Source organism: Trachurus trachurus (genome assembly GCF_905171665.1).
Source record: "Trachurus trachurus genome assembly, chromosome: 5".
Taxonomy (NCBI): Eukaryota; Metazoa; Chordata; class Actinopteri; order Carangiformes; family Carangidae; genus Trachurus; species Trachurus trachurus.
In genome coordinates, this window is record NC_139896.1 from 26,858,057 (window position 1) to 26,884,902 (window position 26,846).

Here is a 26,846-nt window from a genome sequence, read left to right on the forward strand (position 1 = left end):
ATCTCAGGTTGCTCCATTTGCTGCTCTGGAGGCTTGCACCACTGGGTGTCTGACCATCAGCTGCCAAGGAGAAGCAACAGGACCAGGAGCGGGGAGCAACATCAAGAATATGAGAGCAGTGACGGATATTGATTTTCAATATGTCACCATTCACCAATAAGAAGTCAAACTCAGACAATATGCATAACAACACACTCAGATGAGCTCATACCTATATGTCCTATTGCTTAGCCTACTTCATACAGCTATATGTGTACCAGTATGTTGTAGGCTATTAAGGAGAGACACTACAGGTGAATAGGGTAAACATTTTAAATAACAGATATCACCATGAAACTTCCCAAGTTTATCACTTACATGATTACAAGTTTTGTCAAATTGTATGTTTAAATATGTGAATGAGGCCATATCTTAATTTGCATAGGCTACATTTCCAGAATCGAAATCTGAAAAATGGATAAAGCCCCTTTCAAAATTCTTGTTTTATTTTGTTGACTAGGTTGACATATTAGAGTCAGACGTTTTTACAGAGGGGATTTTGGATATCTCTTTTTATCACTTTGTAAATTAGAAAATACTGTCACCAGCCCTAAAAAAAATCAAATTTTTGCCATGTTTTTAGGAATAAAATGTTGTATAAATCAGGCTTTGAATGATATATCAACAATCCCCCTGTAAAAACCTTCGGAATGTAACTGGATTGGTTTGGTGTCTCTAAGTGCTTCTGAAGTGGAGATTTCGGGCCCAGGGTATGATGAAAAACTCATTTTGAGAAAACGTCCTTTTAAAGACTAGGCTACTGTTCCATAGATTGTTAATGTAAATCTACTTTTTACGATTGATTGCGGGTACAAAGGAAATGACAATTTTTGGAGCCACATCATTGTTCAGGAGAGAGAGGGCTTTACAATGATACCTGACATGACATGAGTTAGATAACAAGCACAGCACAGTATGTCACAGTAGCATGTTAACTTTTGGCGAATTTAGGAGAAATCTACCAACAAAAGAGACAAACTGAAGTAAAATAACCACCTTAATGTGGATGTTCTATTTCTTTTGACTTTTCTGAGAGAATAGCTACATGTTAAGGAAGAAAAATAGCCCAAAATCTCAAAATTGACCAGTGCATGAAAAAACTGTTTTTGCAGAAAACAAAAAGACTTTTAGCCATGTCAGATGGAAGAAAACTATCAGACAGGGGCCCAGTAAACACAGCCGCACCCTCTCACTCTGAATTCATACACTTGCCTAAAATAATAAGAATAATTGTTAACATGCATCACGTTGGCCACAGGGTGACAGCATCTAGTCCACAGACTGTGTAGCTGCTGTTTCTGTTTCTGTCCCATCTATGACAGTCCTACATTTCCCACATTGCAGTGCGTCGCGGCTGACCCCGCCCTTTCCTTTCCCTAACTTTGCTCTGGTCGACTTTCTGTTTTGCAGTGATTTGATTGCTTGATCTCAGTTGTCTGTGATTTGACTCGGACACACCTCGCCCCTGCACCACCACCACCACCAGCACCACCGACCGTCCTTCACATCTTTCTCCCCGCCGACGGGCAGCTTCAGTCGGCGGTGCAGCCGTCGCTCTCTCTCCCGGGGTGGAAGATGTCCGCTGGTTTTTCCGGACCAGAGCCAGTTTAGGAAGATCTTTTCCCTTGCAACGCTGTCACGAAAAACACCGACGTCGTCCGGTTTAGGCCATTTCCATCAATTAAGCGGTGGCTGACAGATAGTTTTTAGTTGTTGTCGCTGTCGTTGACACCTAGTGCATGTCGTGAGAGCGTGGCCGGGCCGTCGGAGCAGACAGAGGTGGAGGATGTGAGAGCGGCCAGGCCGAGGCGAGGACGGACCACTGGGGATGTGCTCTGGCTAGCGGCGCTAACTTCATCTGGACCTCACAACACAGACCGCTAGCACACTAGTCAGCCGTCGCCGCGTTAGCTCTTACACATTGCTTGTTTTTAAGCACACATAGGATGCCAGGGGACCGGTAACGTCGCGAGCTAACCGCCAAACTCCCCGGTAAAGTTCTCGTGCAGTCGAGTGAGTCACGTCGCCCAGCTAAACGGTTAGCCGCGCGCATCACAACAACAACACCAGCAGCAGCAGCAGCCAGATGCCCAGAGACACGACAGACTGAAGATATGTTCAAACTAACCACAGGTAGTGAATTGTTTAGCAAGTGGACGGACAAACAGCTACTAACGATAGAAGCAGCACATGTATAAAGACAATTGCAGCCTGTCGTTGTGAGTGTTGGCACCTGTCTGTACCTGTGAGCCTCGACCCTTCACCATGGAGGGAAATGTACAACAACAACAACAGCAGCAACAGAAAGCCACTCCTCTAGCCCGGGAGCTGACCAGGATATTTAACAGCTACAACAAGCACTCCATACAGCTGAAGAAGAATCTGAAAGAAACCAATGCTTTCTTCCGGGAAATAAAACAAAACTACAGCAATGCCTGTGCATCTACCATGAGCTCTGAGTCGGCTTCTCTGGAGGCAGGTAGGTCTGAACAGCTGCATCACTGCACCTTCATGTTGAGGAAGGCATCCTCCAACAAGTCAGATCATAACCATTATATAAGATCTAACAAGTTGGTACTGCTAAGTGATTTTTCCACACGCGTAGACAGGGAAAAATGCAATAATTAGGGTTTTGGGGAAACTAAAGAGATTAAGCCCCACTTTCAAAAACACGAGCAGGCTAAGTGCACCAAATATGCTGAGATTTCGGCACTCACTCACTCACTCACTCCCCAGCTGAGAACAGGGGTATCAGGCTTATTCTTGTCCTTTGCATTAATTGTGCTTTGTGTATGTGTGTGAGGACTGGTCAGGCTTAGTTGAAGACAAAAGTAGCTTTGAGTGCAAGTTTAAAATGGATGATTTGATCTATTGGACAATGTTGTACCACATTGCTCTGTTACAAACACCACTGCTCAAGAGAGTTATAAGATGCTTCTCACTGCTTTCCCCCCCCCATATGACTCAGCTTCTTATTTCTATGAAACATTGATTAAATGGTTTGTCAATTAAATGCAACGTGTCAGTGAGCTAGTGTCCCTGTGTGCACAGAGACAGACAAATGAATTGTCCTCAGTGTTGAATGAATGATCCATGTTGAGCTGAAGATTAGTCGTAATCAAGAGGGGGAAAAAAGAGTCAGGATTAGGGTTAATCATGGCCAAACACATGTCTTCATCTACTAACTGGATTCATCTTGCTATTGTCTTGCTTCTGGACAAAAGTTCAGGTCAAATGATGCATGTAGGATCATACAATGGAGTTTGATCTGTCGTTCTTGAAGAGATTATTCACGGTTTTGCACCAACTGCCTCATCTATCCATTGCACAAAGGTCATGCTGTCAAATGCTCAGTACAAGACTCTGAGGCTATAGACTTTGAAGGTCAAGAGGTGAAAACTAGTAGTAGAAATCTGGAGTTGGAGTAAAAGTACATGCATGCATATGTCAGACAGAGTATAGAGTTGGTCTCTCCTGGTTATAGAACTCTTTTAGTCTGTGACTCAGCATCATTGAGGATTGTCTGATACCACCAACAAGTTAAAATTGGCTCTTTTCTGTGTGCCCTATATGTTAGGACTAGGTCAGGAAATAAAAGCCCAAGAAATAATACTGAGGTAGAGATGAATGCCTTTATAATGGAATAGTGGGTTATTGTATCTTCTCAGAATGACATTCAGATACAAAGGATCTGTCACTCAGTACCCTGTCTCTGCCTACAGTGCTGTCAAATCTAAATCAACATGTTAACGTCATGTTTCATTTTGATCTGTCTGTCCCTCAGGCCAGCTGAGCTGCATCTCTTTCCCGACCCACGAGGAAGAGTTCCTCCGCAGCACAGTAGGCGCCTCCCCGTACATCCTGGTCCTGGGCCAGGACTGCGCCGCCCGCTACCAGCTGCTCAACTGCCTTCTGGGTGAGAGGCTACTGCCCCTGGGCCCCGAGGCCGGCGAGGCTTGCGAAGGAGTCCAGGGAACCGTCTGCAAGAGGAGGAAGTTGTGTTTCACCCATGGGAGACAGACTCGCCTCAGTTTGGCTCTGCCCGGCCAGTATGAGCTGGTGCACCAGTTGGCGGCTAACTGTGGCCGCTGGGACACAGTACCAAGGGAGGACCTGGAGATCCACGAGGAATGTGAGGACCCGGCACACAGGCTGGCCGAGCTGGAGATCACCCTGCACCACCCACTGCTACAGGTAGGACTAAGACACAGCGTGAACCCTCGGTTCCTCAGTGGAGTCTGAACTCTGTCAGTGGTTGTATCACTTCCGGTTCCCTCGTCTAAAAGTCAATACGTTTTTTTGACTTCCGGTTTGGGTGAGCATGTGAAGGCAGCACTGTCTCCGTCTCCTGCAGCGATAACTTTGAAAACTTATATTTTCCTCAAAAACCCCACCCAACTAAGACTGAAAGAGCTTACATCTGAGCCCTAAACATCTTAAGACGAATGCCAAGCAAGAAAAAAGTGCCTAAAAGTCAATACGTTTTTTGAATGGGATTTTGGTAAAATACCCCAAATCGGTCTGTGGTAACAAAAGCTTAAGCAACTTTCAGGTTTTGTTCTACGACATTAAACACATCAGTAAATACACTACTGGTGAATTTTTAAGCTTTTACGTGTGGTAAAAAGGGTTAGGGTTTACTTCTGGCGATCGCACTCAGCTTCAAATACGGTAAAAAAGGTGTTCATATGTGAAGATTATCTCACTGAACAAAACATTTTCTGACATCATCCAAAACGCAATGCAAAAATCCCATTCATTTTCTTTTCCGGGAACCAGTGCCATGATAAACTTCCGGGTTTTGACATCAGCCCTGGCACACTCTATACCATGTTTAGATAAGGAGTGGACATGCAACTACTATGTTTGACTAGTCTGGGGCCGTTGACTCCCTGTTTTGGTAAGCAGCCGTAACCAGGGTGAGAGAGACAGGCCTTTCCGTCAAAATAAAAGCACCAAGCTAATAAAATGCAGTGAAACTTTTTAATTGAAGGAATATAATTTACAAGAAAGTCCCCGAGCTATTAAGTTAACCTTTTTCTTTTATTGTGTTACAAGTTATTGTCTAATAAGTTTTATTTTGGTGAACACTTTTACTTTGGTGAATTTGGTGATTTCCGGATCCACTAGAAGACCGGAACCGGAATGGTTTTCACTGGTCCACACTGGTCCACACTGGTCCTCACTGGTCCTCACTGGTCCTCACAGGTCCACACTGGTCCACACTGGTCCACACTGGTCCTCACTGGTCCACACTGGTCCACACTGGTCCACACTGGTCCACACTGGTCCTCACTGGTCCACACTGGTCCACACTGGTCCACACTGGTCCTCACAGGTCCTCACAGGTCCACACTGGTCCTCACAGGTCCACACTGGTCCACACTGGTCCACACTGGTCCTCACTGGTCCACACTGGTCCACACTGGTCCACACTGGTCCACACTGGTCCACACTGGTCCTCACTGGTCCACACTGGTACTCACTGGTCCTCACAGGTCCTCACAGGTCCACACTGGTCCTCACTGGTCCTCACTGGTCCTCACAGATCCACACCGCCACATTGTGTGTTCATAAGCTCTGGCACATTTACTCAGTGTCTGCGTGATCTTACAAAGTTGTTCACTGTTGTCCATATTTTTGAGAGAAGGTGTAGCATGAAGGTTAGATGTGAAAAATGGGTGTTTGGAAATGCACAAGTTCAAATGTCCATTTCATCGGGTTTATAGTTTATTCTTACTATCACTTTCTGAAATAAGGAGCCTTGGCTAATGTCTTAAAACTGCTCCCGTGCACACTCCTCTATTTAGTTTCAACATGTCTGCTCAGGACAGATGACTTGATACTGCAACCATCTCTAAGAAACAACAATGTTGTGATGTCCTGGACAACAAAAACTTCAATCCCAACAATGATTTCAATCCTATGGCCTGGCTCTAATTGTGTTTATTTTCATGTGGTGGTATTTCCCCCTGTAGGCCTGGGTAGATTTCTTTTCTCATCATCTCTGGTTTGAAACAGCATTTGCATTCACACATGGCTTACCCCTCCCCTCAACAGATTACTGAGTAGAGCTGATTATTTCCAGTGTTGAAGTGTTTTATTTTACTTCATTTGAGCCTCTGTTCACAAATACATCATCAACTTTCAGTCACTTTTGTCCCCTTTTTGGCTTTAAGCACCATCTATAAACAGACTCCCAGGTTACTGTTGATGTCACATAGGAAACGTGAAGAATTGTTGGACCCTTTGGTCCCGTCACGTTGATCCTCAGCCAGCGCAGCCTGAAAATCTCAATATCTTGTGGGACTGAATTGATTTAGCACGGTGTAAGGATTGTAGTCACTCCTTATCATGTGTCACACGTGGAAATTAGCCTCTAATCCTTTAGACGAAGAGCGTTTAGTGAGCGTCACACAGCCCTTAGAAAGTAGGCCTATCTGTGCCTCGGGGCAGCCCACCCGCCCAGCCCCCTTACGTAATGCCACTGGTCTGGTGTGATTCACATGACTGGGTCATGTACAAAAAATCCCAAACCATTTGCTGTGATGAAGTTGCCATGGTTGCATCTGATTTCTGGGACACTGGTTCATGTTGTTGCAAAAATCGTTTTTGTTTCTTAGTTTGTTAATATTCAGAATTGGGATTATGGGAGAGTTGTGCTAATAGAAAATACTTATTCCTAACGTTTTAACGGGTGTTTACTCTCAGTATGCACATGAAAGCGTGCTGCATTTTCTATGTCATGTGTTGGAGATGAAAGCTCACCAATCACACCAGCACACCAGAGTATGACTGAAGGGAAAAGTCGTCATTATGGGAGGTTAAAGTAACTCCAGTTCACCGTCTTGTGGCTGAAGGAGACATGTCGTCTCCACGGCGATCAGACGGTTGTTCTATAGATCAACTCAGATCCTTTAAGAGCATAGTTGATAGCACTTTTTGAAAAATAAATCTTTTGAGTGAGCTTGACTTTAAGGGGGCTTTTAATGCATTTATTGAGAGTGACAGTAGAGACAGGAAAGACGGAGGATGACATGCAGCGTGGGGCCCTGAGCTGGATTCAGACCTGGGCTGCTGTGGGTAGGATTAGTGCACTACAGGGGAAGCCACCAGAGTGCACAGTGAAAGTTATTTCGTACTCTTTCGCCCACACTCGATGAAAAATGAATCTGCAGCTTGAGCTATATCTCGCTTACCATTTTTACAGCTGAGGGTCTTTATGTTGATCAGGTTAGCTGCCGTTGTTTCTGCTGAATGAACAGGGGGTTCATACGTTTAGGTGGGGGTAAATGAAGATCCAGAATGTCTCTGCTCACTGTGGTATTCTCACGTTTGTGCCATAATCACAGCAGCCTGCTTTAGAGGCCGGCAGGAGAGAGGCGACGTGCTAATGAGCTTCTCTCTAGCCACACAGAGACAGTAAGGGGGCTAACCTATCGCCACGTGTCTACTGTTGTTCTTCAGTTGTATATTCTCCAATGTCCACGGCCGGTGCTCCACGAATTCACATCAGACAGCCTGCCTGTTAACACAGAGCTGTGACATTAGCAGCCACCTTCAAAAAACAGTAGAAAATGATCATTTCTCCAACGGCCATTTGTCTTGACTGTGTTGTTCTGATGCTAGCAGCAATGTTGGCTAGTTCAGACCTTTGAAAGACATGTAAAACAACATAGTAACTTCAAAATAGTCCAGAGACATTCTGTTGAATGGCTGTTATTGAAAATGGGCTGTATTAAGGCAATTCAGACATTGAATTGATTTTGATTGGTTGTGAGCGAATGTTTGCAGGCTATCTGTGTTCCAAAGAGACTGCTCAGATGGGCTCCGCTCTTGTTTCTTAGGAGACAGGACTGACTGTCTCCTTTGTGTAGCTGTTGGTCATTTCTGCCTCTTTTCTCTGGCCGTCTTCCCCCCCATCACGCTCTCTCTTTCTCTCTAAATCTCCCCTCCAGTCTATTTTTGTAAATGTCATTATTTATCAAGGCTTATGCAAAGCCTGTCCCTCTGTCATCTTTCTGCCCTGTTACAGACATTCCCAAGACCACCACAAATATTTATGTGTCATTATGTGTTCAGAAATAGAAGGAGCATGTGATGTGTGTGGATGTGCTTTTTTTTCTTCTCTTCTTCTACAGCGGGATACCTTTAAACATATTAAGTTGAAAATCGTGCTCTCGTTGCCTGAACTATTCTTTTAAATAACATAATTTTGACTTTTCCTGTTGAATCTTAAGTGCACAGAACGTATTCAGTGTGTAGAAATCCAAACCTGATGATTTTTTGAATGGACTTCTTTGAAAAGATAACTGGTTATATAATAAGTGACGTTTTTGGGCTCCTAAGACAAACTGTGACCACAACACTGATGTGTAATCCTCTTTTATATGTGTGGCCAGCTTGTTAGAGAACCGTTGTCTGTTTCCACAGCAGAGACACATTATCATTCAGTCTGCACTAGTTCCCTCTGTGCAGGTCTTGACATTGTGTTGGTAGTGTGATGTAGGTTTAGCTGAACTTTTCCTCTGAAACAGACAATCTTCTGCAGAATGAAGCAGCGTGGAGGAGATCAGTGAGAGTAAAGCTATGAGCCTGAAAAACCTAAACAAATGAGCTCAAATATACAGAGCCAGGTGGTCATTCACCATGAGTGATGCCTTTCACATGACACAGACTCATTTTATCCACTGTTACTATACAGTACATTCAGGATGCCTTCACTGCCCCTCCGTTTTTTCCACATTTTGTCATGTCGCAGTTTGAAATCCTCAATCTTCATTCAACACCTGAAAATGGCGAAAACAGAATTTTAGAACATTTTGAGAACTTTTCAAAATGACAAAATTGATTTTTTTTTCTTTCTTTTTTTTTTACAATGACATAAGTGTTGAGCTATCTCACTTCAAGTTGAGCTCAGGTTCCTCCCGTTTCTCTCGATAATCTCTGAGGTGTTGCTACACATTTATTGGCCACCTGTGGTGAACTCAGCCAATTGGACGTGATGTGGGATGGCACACACTTCTTCCATATATGGTCTCAGAGCTGACAGAGCAAAAAGAACCGCATGAGGAGGAAGTATCTGCCTGCAGAGGTCAGAGACAGGGTTTTATCGAGCTGAGAAAAGCTGGTGCAGTGAAGGTTAGATTTCCTTTAATGATCATTTTGATGCATTTCTATAAATTGAAACCAATAGTCAAACACCAGACAGAATAAAAACAGCAGTGCAGGGGTTGATAAAAAGTCCATAAACATCAACCCTTGCACTGCAGAGGGTTATTAAGAGCATGGTGACCTATGTGCTACTGAGTGAAGATAAATGAGGGAATTTTTTTTTGCTTAAAGGGATAGTTCAACATTTTGGCAAATTTGCCTATTGCCATAATCCCTATAGTTTTAGGAATAGGTTCATTACCTTTAATTGTCGGTGCAAGCTATTTTTAGATCGGCGGGGCAGAGACGTGAGCTCTGCATGGCGTGCGGTACTTTCGCTTTTCCCTCATCAAACTCATCAAATACACAATCCAACAACTCAAACGCTTTTGTGGACAAGTTGGGACCTGAACATTCACCACGCTATGAGATAATAGTGTTACGAGACAGAGTTGTTTTTGAGACAAATGCAGAGCCAGAACTACATTCCAGACACGGCTTTTGTGTCTGTTTTGGAGTTGTTGGATTGTGTATTTAGCTTGATGAGTTAAACGTGGAAATACCATTAGCCTCCGTAGCGTTAGCTGAGCAGCTCACGTCTCTGCCCCGCCAATCTAAAAACAGCTTGCACCGACAATTAAAGGTAATGAACTTACTCCTAAAACTATAAGGATTATAGCAATAGGCCAGTTTGCCAAAATGTTGAAATATCCCTTTAAGACTGCAAAACAACAAAACATAAAGGGACCTGGACACTTTTTAAAGGCACAATAAAATAAGTATTATCTGTTGTTTTTAAATGCCGTTCTGCATTTATCTCTTGTTCAGTGGTAGAGATCTCCACAAGCTTCAAAAAGTACAGTGGTATCCTCCTTGTTGTGTGTAGTAGAATTAGTAGTGGTTGTGGGATGGTGTCAACTCTTTTTGGGTGAACTGTTCTGTTGTGCATCCCCCTCAGGAAGCAAAGGTCATGGTGGTGCCGTGTTCGAGTGTCCAGCCCATAGCGGAGGCCCTGGAGGACTGCACTCGCAGCGTGATCCCCGTCCTTCTCTACGCCATCAACCAGGACTCCCTGAGCACGGAGCAGGTAGCGGAGCTGTGGAAGGTCAAAGAGCTGCTGCCCTTCCCCATCTGTTTCGTCCGCATCCCTCACACGGTGCCGGCCGCCTCCCCTGAACCGGGCCGCCGCGCCGAAAAGGAGAAGGAGAGGGAGAAGAGCGCGCTTCATAAGCAGCTGTTGTCACTCGGCTTCCTCAGCAGCCCGACCGGAAACTGCTCCTGCGGCGCCCCTACACAGGGGCCCGCCCCGGGCGCCAAGCCCCAGAGCATGCTGGGAGAGACCTTTGAAAGACTGCATCGGTTGCTGGTGCCTTTCACTCGTCAAGTGCTGCAAAACCAGCAAGTGGAGGCTGCCAACCTGCTCAATGGGCTGCACTGTCGCTGTCTAGATCTGTTCATCAACCAGGTTAGAGGATAATGACTCATGGCCAGTGATGGAAATAAAGACATTATTAAAGGGACAACGAGGAGTTTGTATTTGGTTATAAAAGAGTCTCATATTAATGTGGATGAATCTACGTTACCCACACTTGTTAATGGCTCCATTTTCGATAAATATATCGTTTTGTCTTTATAGTTATTTTTATATTATTTGTGCTCGGTTCGCCCAGCATTTCCTAGATTTGGTTTTGCTGACGCTGACCGGCTCGTCATGGGAATAACGCCGCCGGATCGCCGTTTATGGTCGGAACTATGACGGTATTTGATCGTCTTCGAACCTCCGACTTTCATTCTTGATCAATGAAAACATTCTTGGCAAATGTTTTCGCTCTCGTCCGCCTTGCACCGGTCCAAGAATTTCACTGTGCGTGCAGAGGCTCATGGGAAATGTAGTGTGAAAACACTTTACCTTCCAAAACTCCTCGTTGTCCCTTTAAATAACGTCATTACTAACGGCGCTACTTTTTTTTAGTAACGAGTAATCAAGAAATTGGAAATTGGAAAAAATTTAAATTGGAAATTAGCTCTGAGCTAAATCCGGCACACTTACAGGATGCCACGGCGTTAACTGTTCATGAATGTGCACTGTCCTCAAACAAATAAACAATAAAAAAAAAGTCCCGTCACAAAATAACACACCCGTGAAAGTGTCGGTTATATAGCCTACACATTTTGTTTCAGTCCATCAACTAGTCAGAAAAAAGCCGTTTATCTGGAACGCCTGCCTGTGCGGACGGATACTGAGTTGGTTAGTTCCAGATAAATGGGAGGTTCTGGTTAGAGGGGGCGAGTCCAAGTAATTTGACATATTTTAGCATTTTATAAAAAAGTAACGCAATAGTTACTTTTCCTGGTAATTAGTTAGTTTTATAATGTAGTAATTCAGTAACTAACTCAGTTACTTTTTGGGGAAAGTAACTAGTAACTATAACTAATTACTTTTTAAAAGTGACGTGCCCAACGTTGCTAATGACACTGTTGATCTAAATGCCTGTGGTTGTTTTACTGCTTCATACTCGTACTGCAGTATGAACTGCTGGTCTGCTCTGCTCTGACCCGTGTGCGCCGGGAAAATCCTCTCAGACTTTGTCCGTTCCGCTTCACCTCCCCGCAGGCCTTTGACATGCAGAGGGACCTGCAGATCACACCCCGCAGGCTGGAGTACACCCGTGAGAAAGAGGGCGAGCTGTTCACCTCACTCATGGCCATCGCCAACCGCAAACAGGAGGAGATGAAGGAGATGATTGTGGAGACGCTCAGCAGCATGAAGGAGCAGTTACTGGAGGATGCTGCCAACCTGGAGTTTACAGGTTAGTGAGGACACAACCTCATACGGCCACAAGCTTAGAAAGTCATTTATGAAAAACAGAGCTAGTGTCTGCAAAACATAGATTCCATAAAGACATGAATTATTACTTATAAATGAGGGCTGCTCGATGATGGAAAGAATCACAACCATCATTATTTTGGGTAAATATTGAATCAAGATTATTTATACTAGTAAGTCTTTGACTTTGGAAACATGTTGCATTTTAGTGCATGGTGCATATTTTTATTTATTGTGCTAACAGACTGATCCACTAAGAACTGCCTGTGTTAAGTGACACTTTGTTTTGTTTTTTACTTTTATTGTCCACAAGGAGAAAAACTTTTCCACAGCACTGCACTTATTTTGACCAAAACAGATGCCAAACACAGCAACAGTAGACTTGTCAAAGTGTCCTTGGCCAAAACACTGAACCCACACTTGCCCCCCAATGGGGGGCAAGTGTGTACGAATGTGTGTGAATGGTTAGTTTCCTGCGCTGTGCCTATAGCGCTGTATGAAAGGGTGAATGTGACCTACAGTGTAAAGCGCTTTGAGTGGTCCGAGAGACTAGAAAAGCGCTATATTAATGCAAGTCCATTTACCATTTACAATACTTCAAACCCCAAAATGTTCTGCTGACACTCAGCAGGTCTGCTGGTTAGGGGATCAGGCCCTGTACCATGTGGGTGTGTGGATTCCTGTTCTATTGAAATTGTGATGTGTGTAATGACCCTGTTAATGAGTTCAAGAGGTTGGTTGTGGGAAGACCGACCTATCATTTTTGCAGCAGTGTTGGTAGAACGATGAACATGGTTCACTGGTAGAAGGATGTTGTTGCTGTTGTGTGCAGTTTAAAGCTGCTGCATCAAAGGCATTAGCAGAAGTGTTTTCTTCATGTTGCTGCTTCACTGGCCTCGGGCGGTGCCACAAACACTTAGTCGTCGTTGCTCCCGAGTCTTATAATGAGAGGGAAAACCCTGTGTATGTTTTGTTCTCCTCATGTTCCCACTCTAGACAACTTGTACCTTTCTTTTCTACGGAGCTGCTTCACTCGCCCTGATCTTTAAATCCTGATCCCCACACACACACCTGCCTCGTTCACAGTCTAGTTGATGCAGTGCAGGAATTGCGCATGTGAGTCTAGGCTTACTCGCACAACGGTAAATGACAAAATAATATTTTTCCCCCTATTATTTAAGTTTTGAGATCAAATCAAAAAATCTAAGTCATGATTCAAGTTTGATGAATTGCATAACCCCTGGCTGGTGTTTGATGACATCCTGAATCATCTTGAAGAGTTTTAAGCAGGTTTGCAGAGTGCTGATGAAGCAGAGGTCCAGTCCAGAGGCCTGTATCACCAAGCCAGTTTAGTGTGTTAGCAAGCTACGTTGAGTCTAAAGCCAGGCTTTACTGTACTACAAAGGTGGCTCTCTTTTAACCCGGCTAGATCACCATGGTAACTGATGCTTAGCTCATAACCTGGTCCCGACCAGCAGGTTCTGTTCAGAGTTTCATCTTAAAATCAAAAAAGACAAAAGCGCTGCTGTTTCACTATTTAACTCATCTGGAGCTGGCGTCACCTTTACTTTGAAAGTCCAGTGGAGCTGGAACAGAACGGAGGGTTTGATCCAATGGTGTTTACTTTCTTTCTGAGCGTCTCCGCCTACAGATGTTCAGCTGAGGGAATACGCTGCTCACCTGTTGAGCCCAGCATCAGGAGGTCATTATATATAAGGCTATATATTTAACTTTTCTATACAGTCTATGGAGGCCACTGAACGAAGCTGTGCGCTCACAATTAAGATAATCAGATTAATAGTCAGTAAAGTTAATAATTTCACCTTGATGTGGCCAAGAATACATTATTTTCAATGTTTCACCTGTTATATTGCAGTGTTGCCCAAACACAAATCTTGAATATGTCTACGGTCTTTGTTGTCTTTGTACAGAGACAAGATGAGATTTTTTCATTGTACAGCACTAAAAAAACTCACTGTATCCATACGCAGTCGCACACTTTCACGCTTTGAATAAAACACACACTCGCAGACGCAGAACTATAATTGCGATCAGTAAAATATATGAAAACAATATAAAGTAGAAACGTATGACGCCAAACGCCCCCTTTGAGCATAAAGCTGAGAGCAGGACTTAACAAACCAAGTTGATAACCAGCTTCGTAGTGTTAACTCTGACTGGGTCTTGAGGTTTTGTTGAGCTGCATCATGAACACAAAGCCAAAGCTACTGTATGTTGAGCCTCCTTCGTGATACAGGCCTCAGGTCAGTGTTGACCGACGAGCTGCAAAAACAAAAGTATGGAAGTAAAACTCTTGTATAGTTGTGTGAATTCAGTGGTTTGATCAAGTACCACCATGTTAACTTGGTCTAGGTGTTTCCAATCTCACTTCCTCAAATTTGTTATGATGAGGTGTAAAGTAAAGCTAATGAATTACTGATGTATTTTCAAATATTATTATGGATTGCGTGTATCAATCTGATTCTTCAGTGGTTTCCTTATCAATTCCTGTGAATCTTTTGTGTTGAATAAAGACGGCCTATGTTTTCAGTCAACAACACGCATTTATTCTGAGAGTCTCTGAACACTGAACAAGATCGTTGCTGCTCTCAGCCCACTTTTTATGACTTTTTATGAATGAATGTTGCAGTGTGTTGTCATGATGGACCGGACCCAGTCTTTCCATTTATTCAGGTTAGAATATCAGTGCCCCCGCTATCAATTCTCATCCTTAATTGATCAAATGCTGTGATATTAATGTGGTGTGTGTGGTTACCAGAGATGATTTTTTTTTTTATCTCTATGAAGGTTTCTGCTGCCACCAAATGAATCCTGACATGTTGTTGGGAGGCCACAATGTGGAGATAGATTTAACTCTCCAGACAGAGGTCACACAAACCCCACCCTCAAAAAAAAAAAAAAAAGGTTTAGACTTTTAGTGTTCAATTTGGCTACTACATTATGAGCTTTCTACAAAAAGGATGTGTTGGGGACAAAAAAAAGATTGGGAGCATGTTCCCCAGATACACATCTTGAATTTAGATTCTAGGAAGCAGTAAATTTGGTTCAGTAGTTTCCCTTGTAAATGTTCAACAAAGACCACACATATGCTTTATTTATTTTGCGCTCTCCAGTTAATAAGAAAAGATGCCTTCTTTATTATGTGTCCAAAGAAGATGTTTGACTCGTGGTACCCACACTGCAGCCTATTCAAATGATCTCGGTTTCCTCTTAGATCTACGGTATTGCTGAAGTGACTAAATGGGGAACTGACTGTTCTTCACCTGCCATGGTGGTACCCTTAGTTATAGATGGAGAGAAGGAAGAGAAAGAGAGAGAGAAAGACATCTAGAAGGACAAAGTTCTGAGGAAATGTGACCAACTCTGATATAAAGAATTCAAATGTGCCCTCTGTTTATTTTTTACATACATTGTCTGTGTATCCCTGATGTTACCAAATATGTTAAATGGATTTCCTTCTTATTTTTTGCGTTGGCTTTTAGGATGAATTATTATTAACATTATTTTAAATGCTGCTACGGGTATTTAGTTGGGAATGCCTCAAATGGAAATTTCGTTGTATGACATACAATGACAATAAAAGCATCTTAACTTCATAAATAATGTAGAATTTTAAGAAGAATCATCATTGTTTCCTTCCACGTCCAAAGTCTCCTCTATGTTTACATGTTAGTGTGTTTCTTTACACTTTTCTGCCACCTTTACTATATAGAACTAGTGTGAAACCATTGGCAGTTATGTGTAAAACACATAAGCCACTAAACTGATTGTAGAAACTCCTTCATATATATGTTATACATTTACAACCTGTACAGTATATACCCTCTATCCTCATTAAGTCCTAATGAACAATGTGTTTTTACTGTGGCAAGGCAATTGAATTAGTATAGCCTGTTTTTACAAACTGTTTGTCTGTGGGTCTTTAAAAAGCAGCAGGATTTCTATTATTTGGTGTACAGTACTGTAGGTGTTTGAGATCCACATGTTTCATTGAGACATATTGAATTAAAACAAAAATGTTTTGACATTTTAATATGTTTAAGCAGTAGAAATATTGACATTTCATTCAGTTGATGGTCAATTGAATATTCTACATTATGTGGTTTTTTTCCCATAATAAAAATATTGTGTAGTGCGTCTGTTTTCTCTGTCAGGGATAAATATATATGTTAAAATGGTAGCAATTGCTTCTGTTTTCTGCGTACTGATATAATTTCATGGTTAACATGTGTGAGAGTCTGAGATGGTCCAAAAGTCATACAAGTCAGCAAATGATGCTCAACATTGAGTGACTGCTTTGTACTGATACCTGTCATATTGATTCAACAAGACGTCTGTTTGCTAATCAGCTACATACACACACATTAACCCCACAAATGACTTCTCTTTCAATTCCAGACATCATCGTAACTAATGGAGAGCCTGTTTCATCCAAGGAGATCAAGTCTTGCATCCACCAAATCCAGGAGCTGATCGTGGTGCGTTTGAATCAGGCCGTGGCAAATAAGCTGATCAGCTCCGTGGATTATCTCAGGGAGAGCTTTGTAGGAACTCTGGAGCGATGTCTCAACAGTCTGGAGAAGTCCACCATGGACTCTTCTGTCCACAATATCACTTCCAATCACCTCAAACAGGTGGGTGGTCTGTCCTCAAACACAAACCTTACATAGTGTGCAGTGTGATAACCATGTTTGTAAACTTTTCATTTTATATCGTGATGCATATTTATTTGTAAACCACTTTCATTAGTGGTTTCCATTTAGAAAGCTGGAGACAGGAAGTAAAGAATCAAACAAAGGCTTCAGTGTGGGCTCACAGACATGCAGCCAGTGTTGGGGAAGCTACTTGACAAGCGTAGCTTGTAAAACTCTATGTAGTTGAGCCTGGCAGTAGTTTGAACAAACTACATTTCTACTCCTGGAGAAACATAGTTTTTTCAGTAAGTAAGTAAATCAACATGTGGTGTCTATGAAACTAAATATAATAGTCTACAAAACATTCACATGCAGCAGAAATATGCCTCTCAACTCAGTTTTATTTCCTAAATAAAAAAGCTGACATACTGTAGGTTGACCATAGACATGTTGGGTAATATGAAGAGAAAATAAAAATCCTACCCCAGTACCCACTGGTAAATCAGAAATGTAAATCAGTCAACAAACAATGTCATAAAAAATACAAAGAGGTCGACATATTCTAGATCGGTGTGTCTGGAACAACAATGTTTAAAACCATGACAGGAACGCCAGGGCCAGCCAATCAGAGGCAGCGTTGGATTGGCAGATTCATGACATGATTCATGCTTTATTTCAAAGAGAGTTCTAGAACACAATAATGGTAAAATAAAATTTATATTATATAGGTTTTTTTTTAATAAAAAATATTTCATGTTATTGGCCAAAATTGTAGTTTGTAAATTGAGTAGTTAAACTATGAAAAATCACCCAAAAAGTCGTTGAAATACTTGACGCATCACAAAATATGAATGTAGTTTAACTGCCAGTAAGTTACAGCAAAGTTGTAGTTAAGCTAAGTAGTTCAACTACATACAGTACCCGTGGCCAACATTTTCATTAACATTCACAGTTTTTTTTTCTCATCTGTCACAGTTATTAAATGCTGCCTATCATGTGGAGGTCACCTTCCACTCAGGATCCTCTGTCACACGACTCGTCTGGGAGCAAATCAAACAGGTGGGTGTCTCAGCGGTTCAGCTCCAGTGGTTAAAACGCACGCAGGTCGAATGGATGTTTTTTACTGAACTCTGTGTCCTGCTCCCAGATAATCCACAGGATCACTTTTGTCAACCCTCCGGCCATCACTCCAGAGTGGAAGCGGAAAGTGGCCCAAGACGCTATAGAGAGTCTCAGTGCTGCCAAACTGGCCCGAAGCATCTGCTCCCAGTTCAGAACCCGACTCAACAGCTCCCATGAGGCGTTTGCAGCGTCTCTGCGCCAGGTCCGCTCCTTTCCTTTTTTCACTGTTTGTTTTCCTTCAGTCCTCATCTCTCATTCAGCTCTTTACCTTCACTTCTGTCCGTATTCAGAGATTTACACTTCTACAGTCATATTTACATCTTTCATTTATTATTAGTTGTAAATACTTGTTTTGGTCTTGTTTAACGATTGATTGATTGATTGATTGATTGATTGATTGATTGATTGATTGATTGATTGATTGATTGATTGATTGATTGATTGATTGATTAAAAAAAACAAAACAAGAAGTCCAGCACAGAATGTTTCATGATATAAGAACCTCCTTCCTCCTAAAAACTGACAGACTCACCCATGTCAATAAGCTACACATGTTTTTTTGTGGACCTGCAACAGACAGTGAGACATGCTGTAGATTGAAGATGATTAAAGATGGCGACCACAAAGAGAGGGTGTACAGATGAAGGATAGACTGGGCCCATACACAGTGACAGGGATGGGATGACTGTAACACAGATAGTATGAGGATGTGTTGTCGTCACACATCTCAGCCTGTTTTGAGGTACCAACTTGACACAACTCTACTTGGCTCCTCTTGCTGTCGACGCAGTATCGTTACTATAGCAACACTGTTGCCATATTAATAACATAGTACATGAGAAGTGTTTTTAAATGGATGGCTAGTTTAGGACATGTTGACACAGTGGTGACGGTTTTCTCTGACCATTCAGTCGTCTGCAGGGTCAATGCCAGAAAAAGAATACCCTCAATTTTAGAGTAGAGTAGAGTAGAGTAGAGTAGAGTAGAGTAGAGTAGAGTAGAGTAGAGTAGAGTAGAGTAGAGTAGAGTAGAGTAGAGTAGAGTAGAGTAGAGTAGAGTAGAGTAGAGTAGAAAAACGTAGAGAAGCTGAGGGAATGTACTGCTGCATTACTGATCTGAATGAGCATGTCACTGATTCCCTGCTGACTCATCTAGATGTATTGTAAGCCTTCACTCTTTATTTTCATCAAACCCCCTCACCGCGTCAGACAGCTGTGGGTGGCTCTCACCCCTTCCCCCTCCCTCTTCCCCCTTCCCCCCTGCTCCCTCCCTGTTTAAGTCCAAATGTGCAAATAGCTGTGACTCCCTCCATGAAGTGCCTAACAAATCAGTTAGAGTTAAATTGCTCTGATGATAATCATCACATGACAGACGGTGTGGATCACATCACTGGCTACATTTTCATACTTGATCATTCTTTAATTCAAATGCACAAAAATCTACTGGTTAATTGTAGCAGTCTTACAGAGGGACTGATGCTGACTGATGGTTTTCAAGTTGGGAGCTTTTATGGGCAGAAATAAACTAATTTCATTTATGTGAGTGAGTGACTGGATCATGATAGAAGTCTGATGACCCTGATAACATGACGTGGGCCTGTCACGGTAATGAAGAGCGTCGGTGAATGATAGAAGAAAAGTCCAGGCTGTAGCACGTTGGCATTGTGTGACGTGGAGGAGGTGTTACTGGAGTCTGGATTATTATTATTATTAGGAAATTAAATTAGGAATTATTATGAGGAATACAGTATAAACTAAAGCCCTCCGGGTCACACAGGAACGTTAAAGCAGGGTCGTGTTTGCACGAGACAGAAGGAGTCTGAACTTTGACTCCATGTAAACAGTGTGATGTCATCGTCCCATCTGTCGGCTGGTGATCATAAACCAGCTTTGGTCCAGTTTCCAGTCTGCTGCTTCAGTCCTGACTCAGTTACAAACAGCAAACAACACAGAACAAGAAGGCGCATACAAGAAGCAACAATAATTATAATGACAATAAAAAATAATAATTAATAAATAAATAAAAATATCAATGCTAACAGAAAAAGTAAAAGAAAAAAGAGGATGTATACACATATATATACCTACTTGTCAATACACATACACATAGGCATATGCAACCACTTATGCTTAGTCAACTTTCTAGACAAAATATACTGTGTATATATACCGTATATAATTTTATATAGTTCCGACCGGTTCTGACCGAGTAATTTGATTGGACAAGAAACATTCCATGAGCGCTAATATACAGTAATATACGCTGATACAGTACAACAGCACTCCTCTCGTGTGATATTGCTTAAATATAAAATGATATGATCTGAGCGTCCATGGGCATTTATACCCACAAAACAAAATATTACTGCGTGTGTGCTATGGTGGGAGAAAAGAAACAAAAAACAATACACACAGATACATACTGTATACTTGTACGTAAAAGTCTAAATGTATATACATACTAAATCAAGATCAAATGAAAAGATAAATAAATCTTCAGTTCAGCTCATCATTCCAGCCATCTACTTCAATATCATTTTTCTCAAGGAACTAACAGAAAACCTTCCAGATTTTCCAAAACTTGTCAAGCTTATTTTTGGAGGTGTAGCTTATCTTTTCTAACCTGACTCAGTTTGTGGCAGCTGTGTCACAGCCTGCCGCCTGCTGCAGTGTTGTGCACCATAGTCATTTTACTGGACATTTTCATCAAACATGAGTCTGAGTACAGTTAGGACATAATTCACTACAAAAGACAAGAGAGGAGAGAGGATGATGAAGATCAGATGTGTTCTTCATGTCATGTGATTTTTCTTGCTAAAACTGTAACTAGTGGCTACTGGCCAATTGGTTAAATGAATAAATGTTGCAACTAATGTCATAACACTGAACACACCTCATCACAAACCTGGATTTTCCTTCTGCAAATTATGAGATTATTATTACGTGCATACATTTTATCCATTACTCTTTACTGATCACTGTGATTGTAAAATAATGAAACGTGATCTATTTTGGCACCAAACAGTTAAAGCAGAAGTAAGCGGAATATTTGTGTTAATATAAGTCTTAAATAGTTATATCTTCCGACAGCAATCACTTACATAGAGTGTTTGGTCTGAAACACGGGTCTGTCAGTCACTCTGCTCTGCTGTAAGCCGAGGAGAAAACTTTTATTTTATTTCCTTGTATCCTACAACCTTTATCCAATGAGGAGAGAGAACGGCATGAAGGGCTGTGTGTGCAGCCAAGGGATGCGCGTGAATATGGTGACGTAGGAACGAGGACCAATAGATCCATGACGAGGGCGGGGGCTGCTAACTCCATCGGCTGACAAGAAGTCAGAAAAACGACCGGATCGCTTACTTCTGCTTTAAGCAACAAATTAAATTCGGTGGGAGTGAAACACCCCTAAAGCTAATAAATCACAGACATGAAGCCATCAGTGTTTTACTGATCTGATGGGGATCGAAGGAATTTACCACAGAAATCAATGGTAAATAATCTCGACAGTTTGATCTCAGGTTGTCATTAAAGTTCCAGCTGTGCACAAATCAAACGGCGGTTTGATTTGAAGGTCAAACACAACAGAGTGAATGAAAACAGCAGCAGAGAAACATGAACAGTCTTGACAAATGGAGGCGTTGCCACAGTAGCGATCAACTAATGGTTGTGTGGTCTATGTACAGTATTATCTTGAAATGCATATAATGTAGTTCATGCTTACTTTGTTTTGCACTATTATGAAGACAGTGTGAAGTCCAGATGACAGGGCGGTCGCTCATGTTGTGACTGTCAGATGTCATGTGTTGTTGTAGCTGGAGGAAGGGCACACGGGGCGGCTGGAGCGCACCGAGGACCTGTGGCTGCGTGTGAGGAAGGACCACGCCCCTCGACTGGCCCGGCTGTCTCTGGAGAGCCGCTCCCTGCGCGATGTGCTGCTGCACGGTGAGTCACCACCCAGTCCTCCGCTTGTTAACACACGGACTGAACTGCAGCTGCAAAAAACAAACATCTCCAGATTCCTGTTCATTGTATCTGTTATTTGTGATGCTATTATTAAAGCTCCTCTGCAGACATAAATAACACTCAGCATGTGTATCTGAAAGTCACGTTTACTTCTTCTCCTCATCGAAAGTTTAACAGCTACACCACTTCTCAGGGTCTTCCATAAGGTGAAGAGAATTTTAAGAACAATGTAGAGAGAATTATCCGATCTTTCGTTGTTTTTATAACTCTACAACCTTCTTCTACTTTGATGTCAAAAAACTTAAAAAAAAAAAAACAACAACTATTTATTTAGATATTTTAATTTTTCCACAAAACAAAACATTCACTGACAGGACCCTATGAATTCAGATACAAGTAAACGGAATGCAATAGAAATACCATAAAGGTAAATCACATGGAAAATAGATATTTGTACCAAGGGGAATTACAGCAATACAGTATCACTCATAGAGACACACAACCATCTTATAATAACCCATATTCCTCCATCGGTCATCCAAATACAGAGTAATACAGTTCCACCTTTGTTCAAAAGTGTCCATTTTCAGTTGTAGGCTTGCAGTCATTCACTCCACTGTGTACACCCTTTATAGTCTCTGTACCCACTGAGTTGTGGTCAGTCGGTGGTTTTGGATCCTTCTAGTTGACAGTTATCATTTTCTTAGCAATCAGTAAAAGTATCCGTAACATGTATCTTTGAAAAAACTTTTTTTTTTCTTTCTTTCTTTCTTTCTTTTTTTCTGACAGGTAAGCCAAAGCTGGGCCGAGAGCTGGGCCGGGGCCAGTATGGAGTTGTGTACCTGTGTGACAGCTGGGGAGGACACTACCCCTGTGCTTTAAAGTCTGTGGTACCACCTGACGATAAACACTGGAACGACCTGGCTTTGGAATTTCACTACACGAGGTGAGTTTGAAAGAAAAAGTGTAATAAAGAAAAAACATCACACACACACACACACATACACACGTTACGACAGCTGCTAAAACAGGACTGCTGCAATCCTGTTTGTCTCTGAGTCATTTTAATTCTGTACCGCAGCAGGTTCTTTCTTACACTCAGGTGAGCATGGAAGATGTCAGACGGCTCAAACAGGTTCATTTATCAAGAGCTGAACCGTTTTTATTGGACATGACAGCCTTGTTCTTCAGGTCAAACTCCACCCAGTTTATAGAACTGACTTCTGACTGTTGGGGCCTTGAGGCTGTTGTGAGCACAGTTCAATAATGAGTTGCTGGTTGAATGAAGTTGATAATTCTGTGTGTTTGCCTTAGGTCTCTGCCCAAGCATGAGCGGCTGGTGGACCTGCACGGCTCTGTGATCGACCACACCTACGGAGGCGGCTCCAGCATTGCCGTGCTGCTCATCATGGAGCGGCTCCACAGAGACCTCTACACTGGCTTGAAGGTGACTTGTGTGATCCAGTGAACAAAAAGGGGAATGTTTTATTGTTGAGTTAATCAAGTCTTACCATCCTCCTCCCTCCGTTCTCTCTCCGCTCTGTTCCTCTGCGCCAGGCTGGTTTATCACTGAGGGAGAGACTTCAGATTGCACTGGATGTGGTGGAGGGCATCCGCTTCCTGCACAGTCAGGGGCTCCTGCACAGAGACATAAAGCTAAAGAATGTTCTGGTAAGTTCAGACCAGACTGCAGGTCAGTGCAGCTACGTTACAGAGTCACTGTGGGACCTTTTCAGTCCCAATGCAGATACCCATAGCTGGGTGTAGTGTATCAGCCCAAGTAATAAACTGTATACCTGGCCATGTGGAAGACAGTGAAAGCACCAGACTAGAGGAACTATGCAAGTCTGGTTGTTTTTCCTCTGTTTTGTTAACCCTTCTCCCGGCCATGTGCATTTGTTTACAACAAAGCTGGCCAGAAATTTTTTAATCCGGAAATATGACTGTGTTCATAACAGAAATCTGCAGAGTGTACGTGAAGTTCTTCCATCAGATTTGTCTCCTTTGTTTTCTTCTAGTTGGACAAACAGAACCGTGCAAAGATCACTGACCTGGGCTTCTGTAAGCCAGAGGCCATGATGTCTGGTAGTATTGTGGGAACTCCCATCCACATGGCTCCAGAGCTGTTTACAGGTATGAATACTGAGCAGCCACTGTCCACAGTCACATCATGAAGCAGCTCCTGGCTGAGGGACAACTTCAAACAGGTTCATTGGTCAGAAAAAACAGGCACATTTCACTTCTTCTATTGGCTTGAGAACTCTGTTGTTATGTCTCATGTGAAGGTTGAACTACTTTTTAAGGGTTCCCCCTCTCCTTACAGGAAAGTATGATAACTCTGTAGATGTCTACGCCTTTGGGATCCTTTTCTGGTACCTCTGCACTGGTTCAGTGAAACTCCCAGAGGCCTTTGAGAAATGCTCCAGTAAGGACCAGCTTTGGAACAATGTTAAAAAAGGTACGCTCATATTCACACCTGTAGTTTGGTCCAGACCATGGGGGGGGGGGGGGGGGGGGACTTGGTGTATATTGTTTACTTTAGTGCTGGCCAAGTTCATGGTCATAGCAAGGCACAACTTCTGAGGCTGATAGATGAAGCCTGGAGAAACTGCACCTCTTCAACATCTGGCTCTGAATCTCAGTCCCCATAGACTGCAATGTTGTGTAATGGGAAGGACAAAAATGGTTTAGGTTTCTGTGGCCAGTGTCCTCCTTCATGATAACTGTAAGAGCAGTGAATGTTTCTGGAATGAAACTGTATTAAAGCAGTAGTAAGCGATATTTTTGTGTTAATATAAGTCTTAAATAGTTATATCTTCTGACAGCAATCACTTACATAGAGTGTTTGGACTGAAACACGGGTCTCTCAGTCACTCTGCTCTGCTCTGAGCCGAGGAGAAAACTTTTCTCGTATCCTACAAGTTTTATCCAATGAGGAGAGAGAACGGCATTAAGGGCTGTGTGTGCAGCCAAGGGATGCGCGTGAATGTGGTGACGTAGGGACGAGGGCGGGGACTGCTAACTCCATCAGCTGACAAGAAGTTAGCCAAAACGACCGGATCGCTTACTTCTGCTTTAATTATCAGTGCATGTTGTTTTCAGATCGACGGGGCAGAGACGCGAGCTGCTCAGCGAACACAATGGAGGTGAATGGTACAGGTCCCCTGTCCCTCATCAAACTCATCAAATAAACGCTCTCGTGGACAAAGTTGGGACCTGCCCATTCACGAATCACCACGCTATGAAATAATCATGTAACGTTAACAGACAGAGTTGTTTTCGAGGCAAATGCAGCTGGAACTACATTCCAGACACAGCTGCTGGGCGGAGGGATTTCAAAAGCGCAAGCAGTTCAGAGTATTTGCTTTGTGTGTCGTAATATTACATAATTATACGTTATTATTTATTTTCTTAATTTTGGAGTTGTTGGATTGTGTATTTGATGAGTTTTGAGGGACAGGGGACGTGTACCATTCACCTCCATTGTGTTCACTGAGCAGCTCACGTCTCTGCCCCGCCGATCTCAAAACAACATGCACTGATAATTAAAGGTAATTAACCTACTCTTATGACTATAGACATTATGGCAATAGGTGAATTTGCCAAAATGTTGAACTATCCCTGTAACTTCTGCATAAAAGGCTGTGGCCTCTCTTAGTTGCAGCATATTCTGGCCACATGTTGGCACTTACCAGAGTCTCAGCTCAGCGTGCACTTTGTTTACAGTCTGGTCAAGGCGGACCAGCAACCAAAAGCCTTAAACATGACATCACACAAATGAATGAATCACTGTTAAACAGACCAACATGTAGAAATCAAAATTCTCCTTTGTGCTTCTGAGCGTGTAGGTTTAAATTCTCTGGAGTCAGACTGGGCGCTGTGGTTGTCTTCCTGCTGTCACATCAAATGAGAAGTGATGGTAGTGCATGTCAGTCTGGTTGTTCAGCTCACAGCCAGGTAAATTGACAGCTCTCTGATTGGCCATCTTGAATTAAGAGTTACCTAATTTGGGAAAATGAAGTGAACAAACAAGGCAAGGCATCTTTATTTATATAGCGCATTTCATACCAAGGCAACTCAATGTGCTTCCACAAAGCAGGTTTGGTGTGTGATCCTCTCAGCTGTGTGTGTTTGAATGAGACTCACGTGTCCACGACGTCTCCAGGTGCCAGACCGGAGCGGCTGCCCGGTTTTGATGAGGAGTGCTGGCAGCTGATGGAGGCCTGCTGGAACGGGGACCCCTCCCTGAGACCCCTGCTTGGTATTGTGGAGCCCAGCCTGCAAAGCATCATGGTCCGACTCTGCAACTGTGGCTCTGAGCAGAAAAGCAGCAGCCTCGAGGACTCAAACTGAAAACACTCCAGACAAACTAACCTGTGTGATAGGAAGCGTGATCAGAGAAGTATTTTTGTTGTATTTATGAAGGACAGACGGCTGATGGGGCGTGTCCTCCTCGCTCACTTGTTGGATTTACATTATTTATGAGGAGCTGATACAGACCAGAAGTTTGCAAAAAGGTGTGTTTTATTGTTTGTCCTGTGTGTATTTGTATACAAACTCTACACAACGCATTTGTTGTAGCTGCCATGCTAATCGCTACTTGGTTATAGAATTGTAATTAGATGCAAACTGTTTTAAAAAGTAGTCCATTCCCAGTATTATGAAAAAATATGAATATATAAAAGATTGATTTTAGATTGTATTTAAACTGAATATTTCTGCATCTATGCAATATCTTTTTTTTTTTTTAATAAAATGATCTGTTACAACAAATGATATAAGCTACTGCTGGGTTATTTCTGCATTTGTCTGAGGGGAAGTTTCAACAGTTCTTAAACTAAGCCGCTCTCCACTGGTTGCATCTGCCCGCTGGCTGAGACCAGTTGAAGCCGTCACTCATTCCTGTGTAGAGGCCTGAGCAGGTAAAACAAGTGGAAAAAGAAAACATTAGAATAAAAAGAAATAATAAACCTAATTTTGTGCTGTAGAGATGTTTCTTGTCTTTGTGGTGCACTGTGGGAGGGGGGGTGCAGGTAGCAAGGCCAAACTACAAAGTGCAACAGATAATGATAATAGTGACAGTTC

General features: G+C 42.6%; 1 protein-coding gene across 1 annotated transcript; it reads left to right on the forward strand.

Annotated features, from left to right (window-relative positions):
• Positions 1–1,419: 1,419 nt before the first annotated feature.
• Positions 1,420–26,518, forward strand: dstyk (dual serine/threonine and tyrosine protein kinase). The gene is made up of 14 exons (XM_083971416.1): positions 1,420–2,518; positions 3,824–4,233; positions 10,151–10,657; positions 11,807–12,002; positions 16,439–16,674; positions 17,650–17,733; positions 17,822–17,998; positions 21,611–21,740; positions 22,551–22,707; positions 23,076–23,208; positions 23,319–23,432; positions 23,780–23,894; positions 24,085–24,219; positions 25,927–26,518. Exons 1-14 carry the CDS (start codon positions 2,305–2,307, stop codon positions 26,112–26,114), a joined length of 2,796 nt encoding a protein of 931 aa, XP_083827542.1. The 5' UTR covers positions 1,420–2,304; the 3' UTR covers positions 26,115–26,518.
• The last annotated feature ends 328 nt before the right edge of the window (positions 26,519–26,846 follow it).

What these genes read in the sequence shown, in the direction of transcription:
- dstyk (XM_083971416.1), top strand. Translation starts at nt 2,305, where the DNA reads ATGGAGGGAAATGTACAACAACAACAACAGCAGCAACAGAAAGCCACT. An exon ending in TAGATCTGTTCATCAACCAG is followed by an intron (nt 10,658 to 11,806) that starts GTTAGAGGATAA and finishes ACCTCCCCGCAG; the next exon opens with GCCTTTGACATGCAGAGGGA. An exon ending in TAAAGCTAAAGAATGTTCTG is followed by an intron (nt 23,433 to 23,779) that starts GTAAGTTCAGAC and finishes GTTTTCTTCTAG; the next exon opens with TTGGACAAACAGAACCGTGC.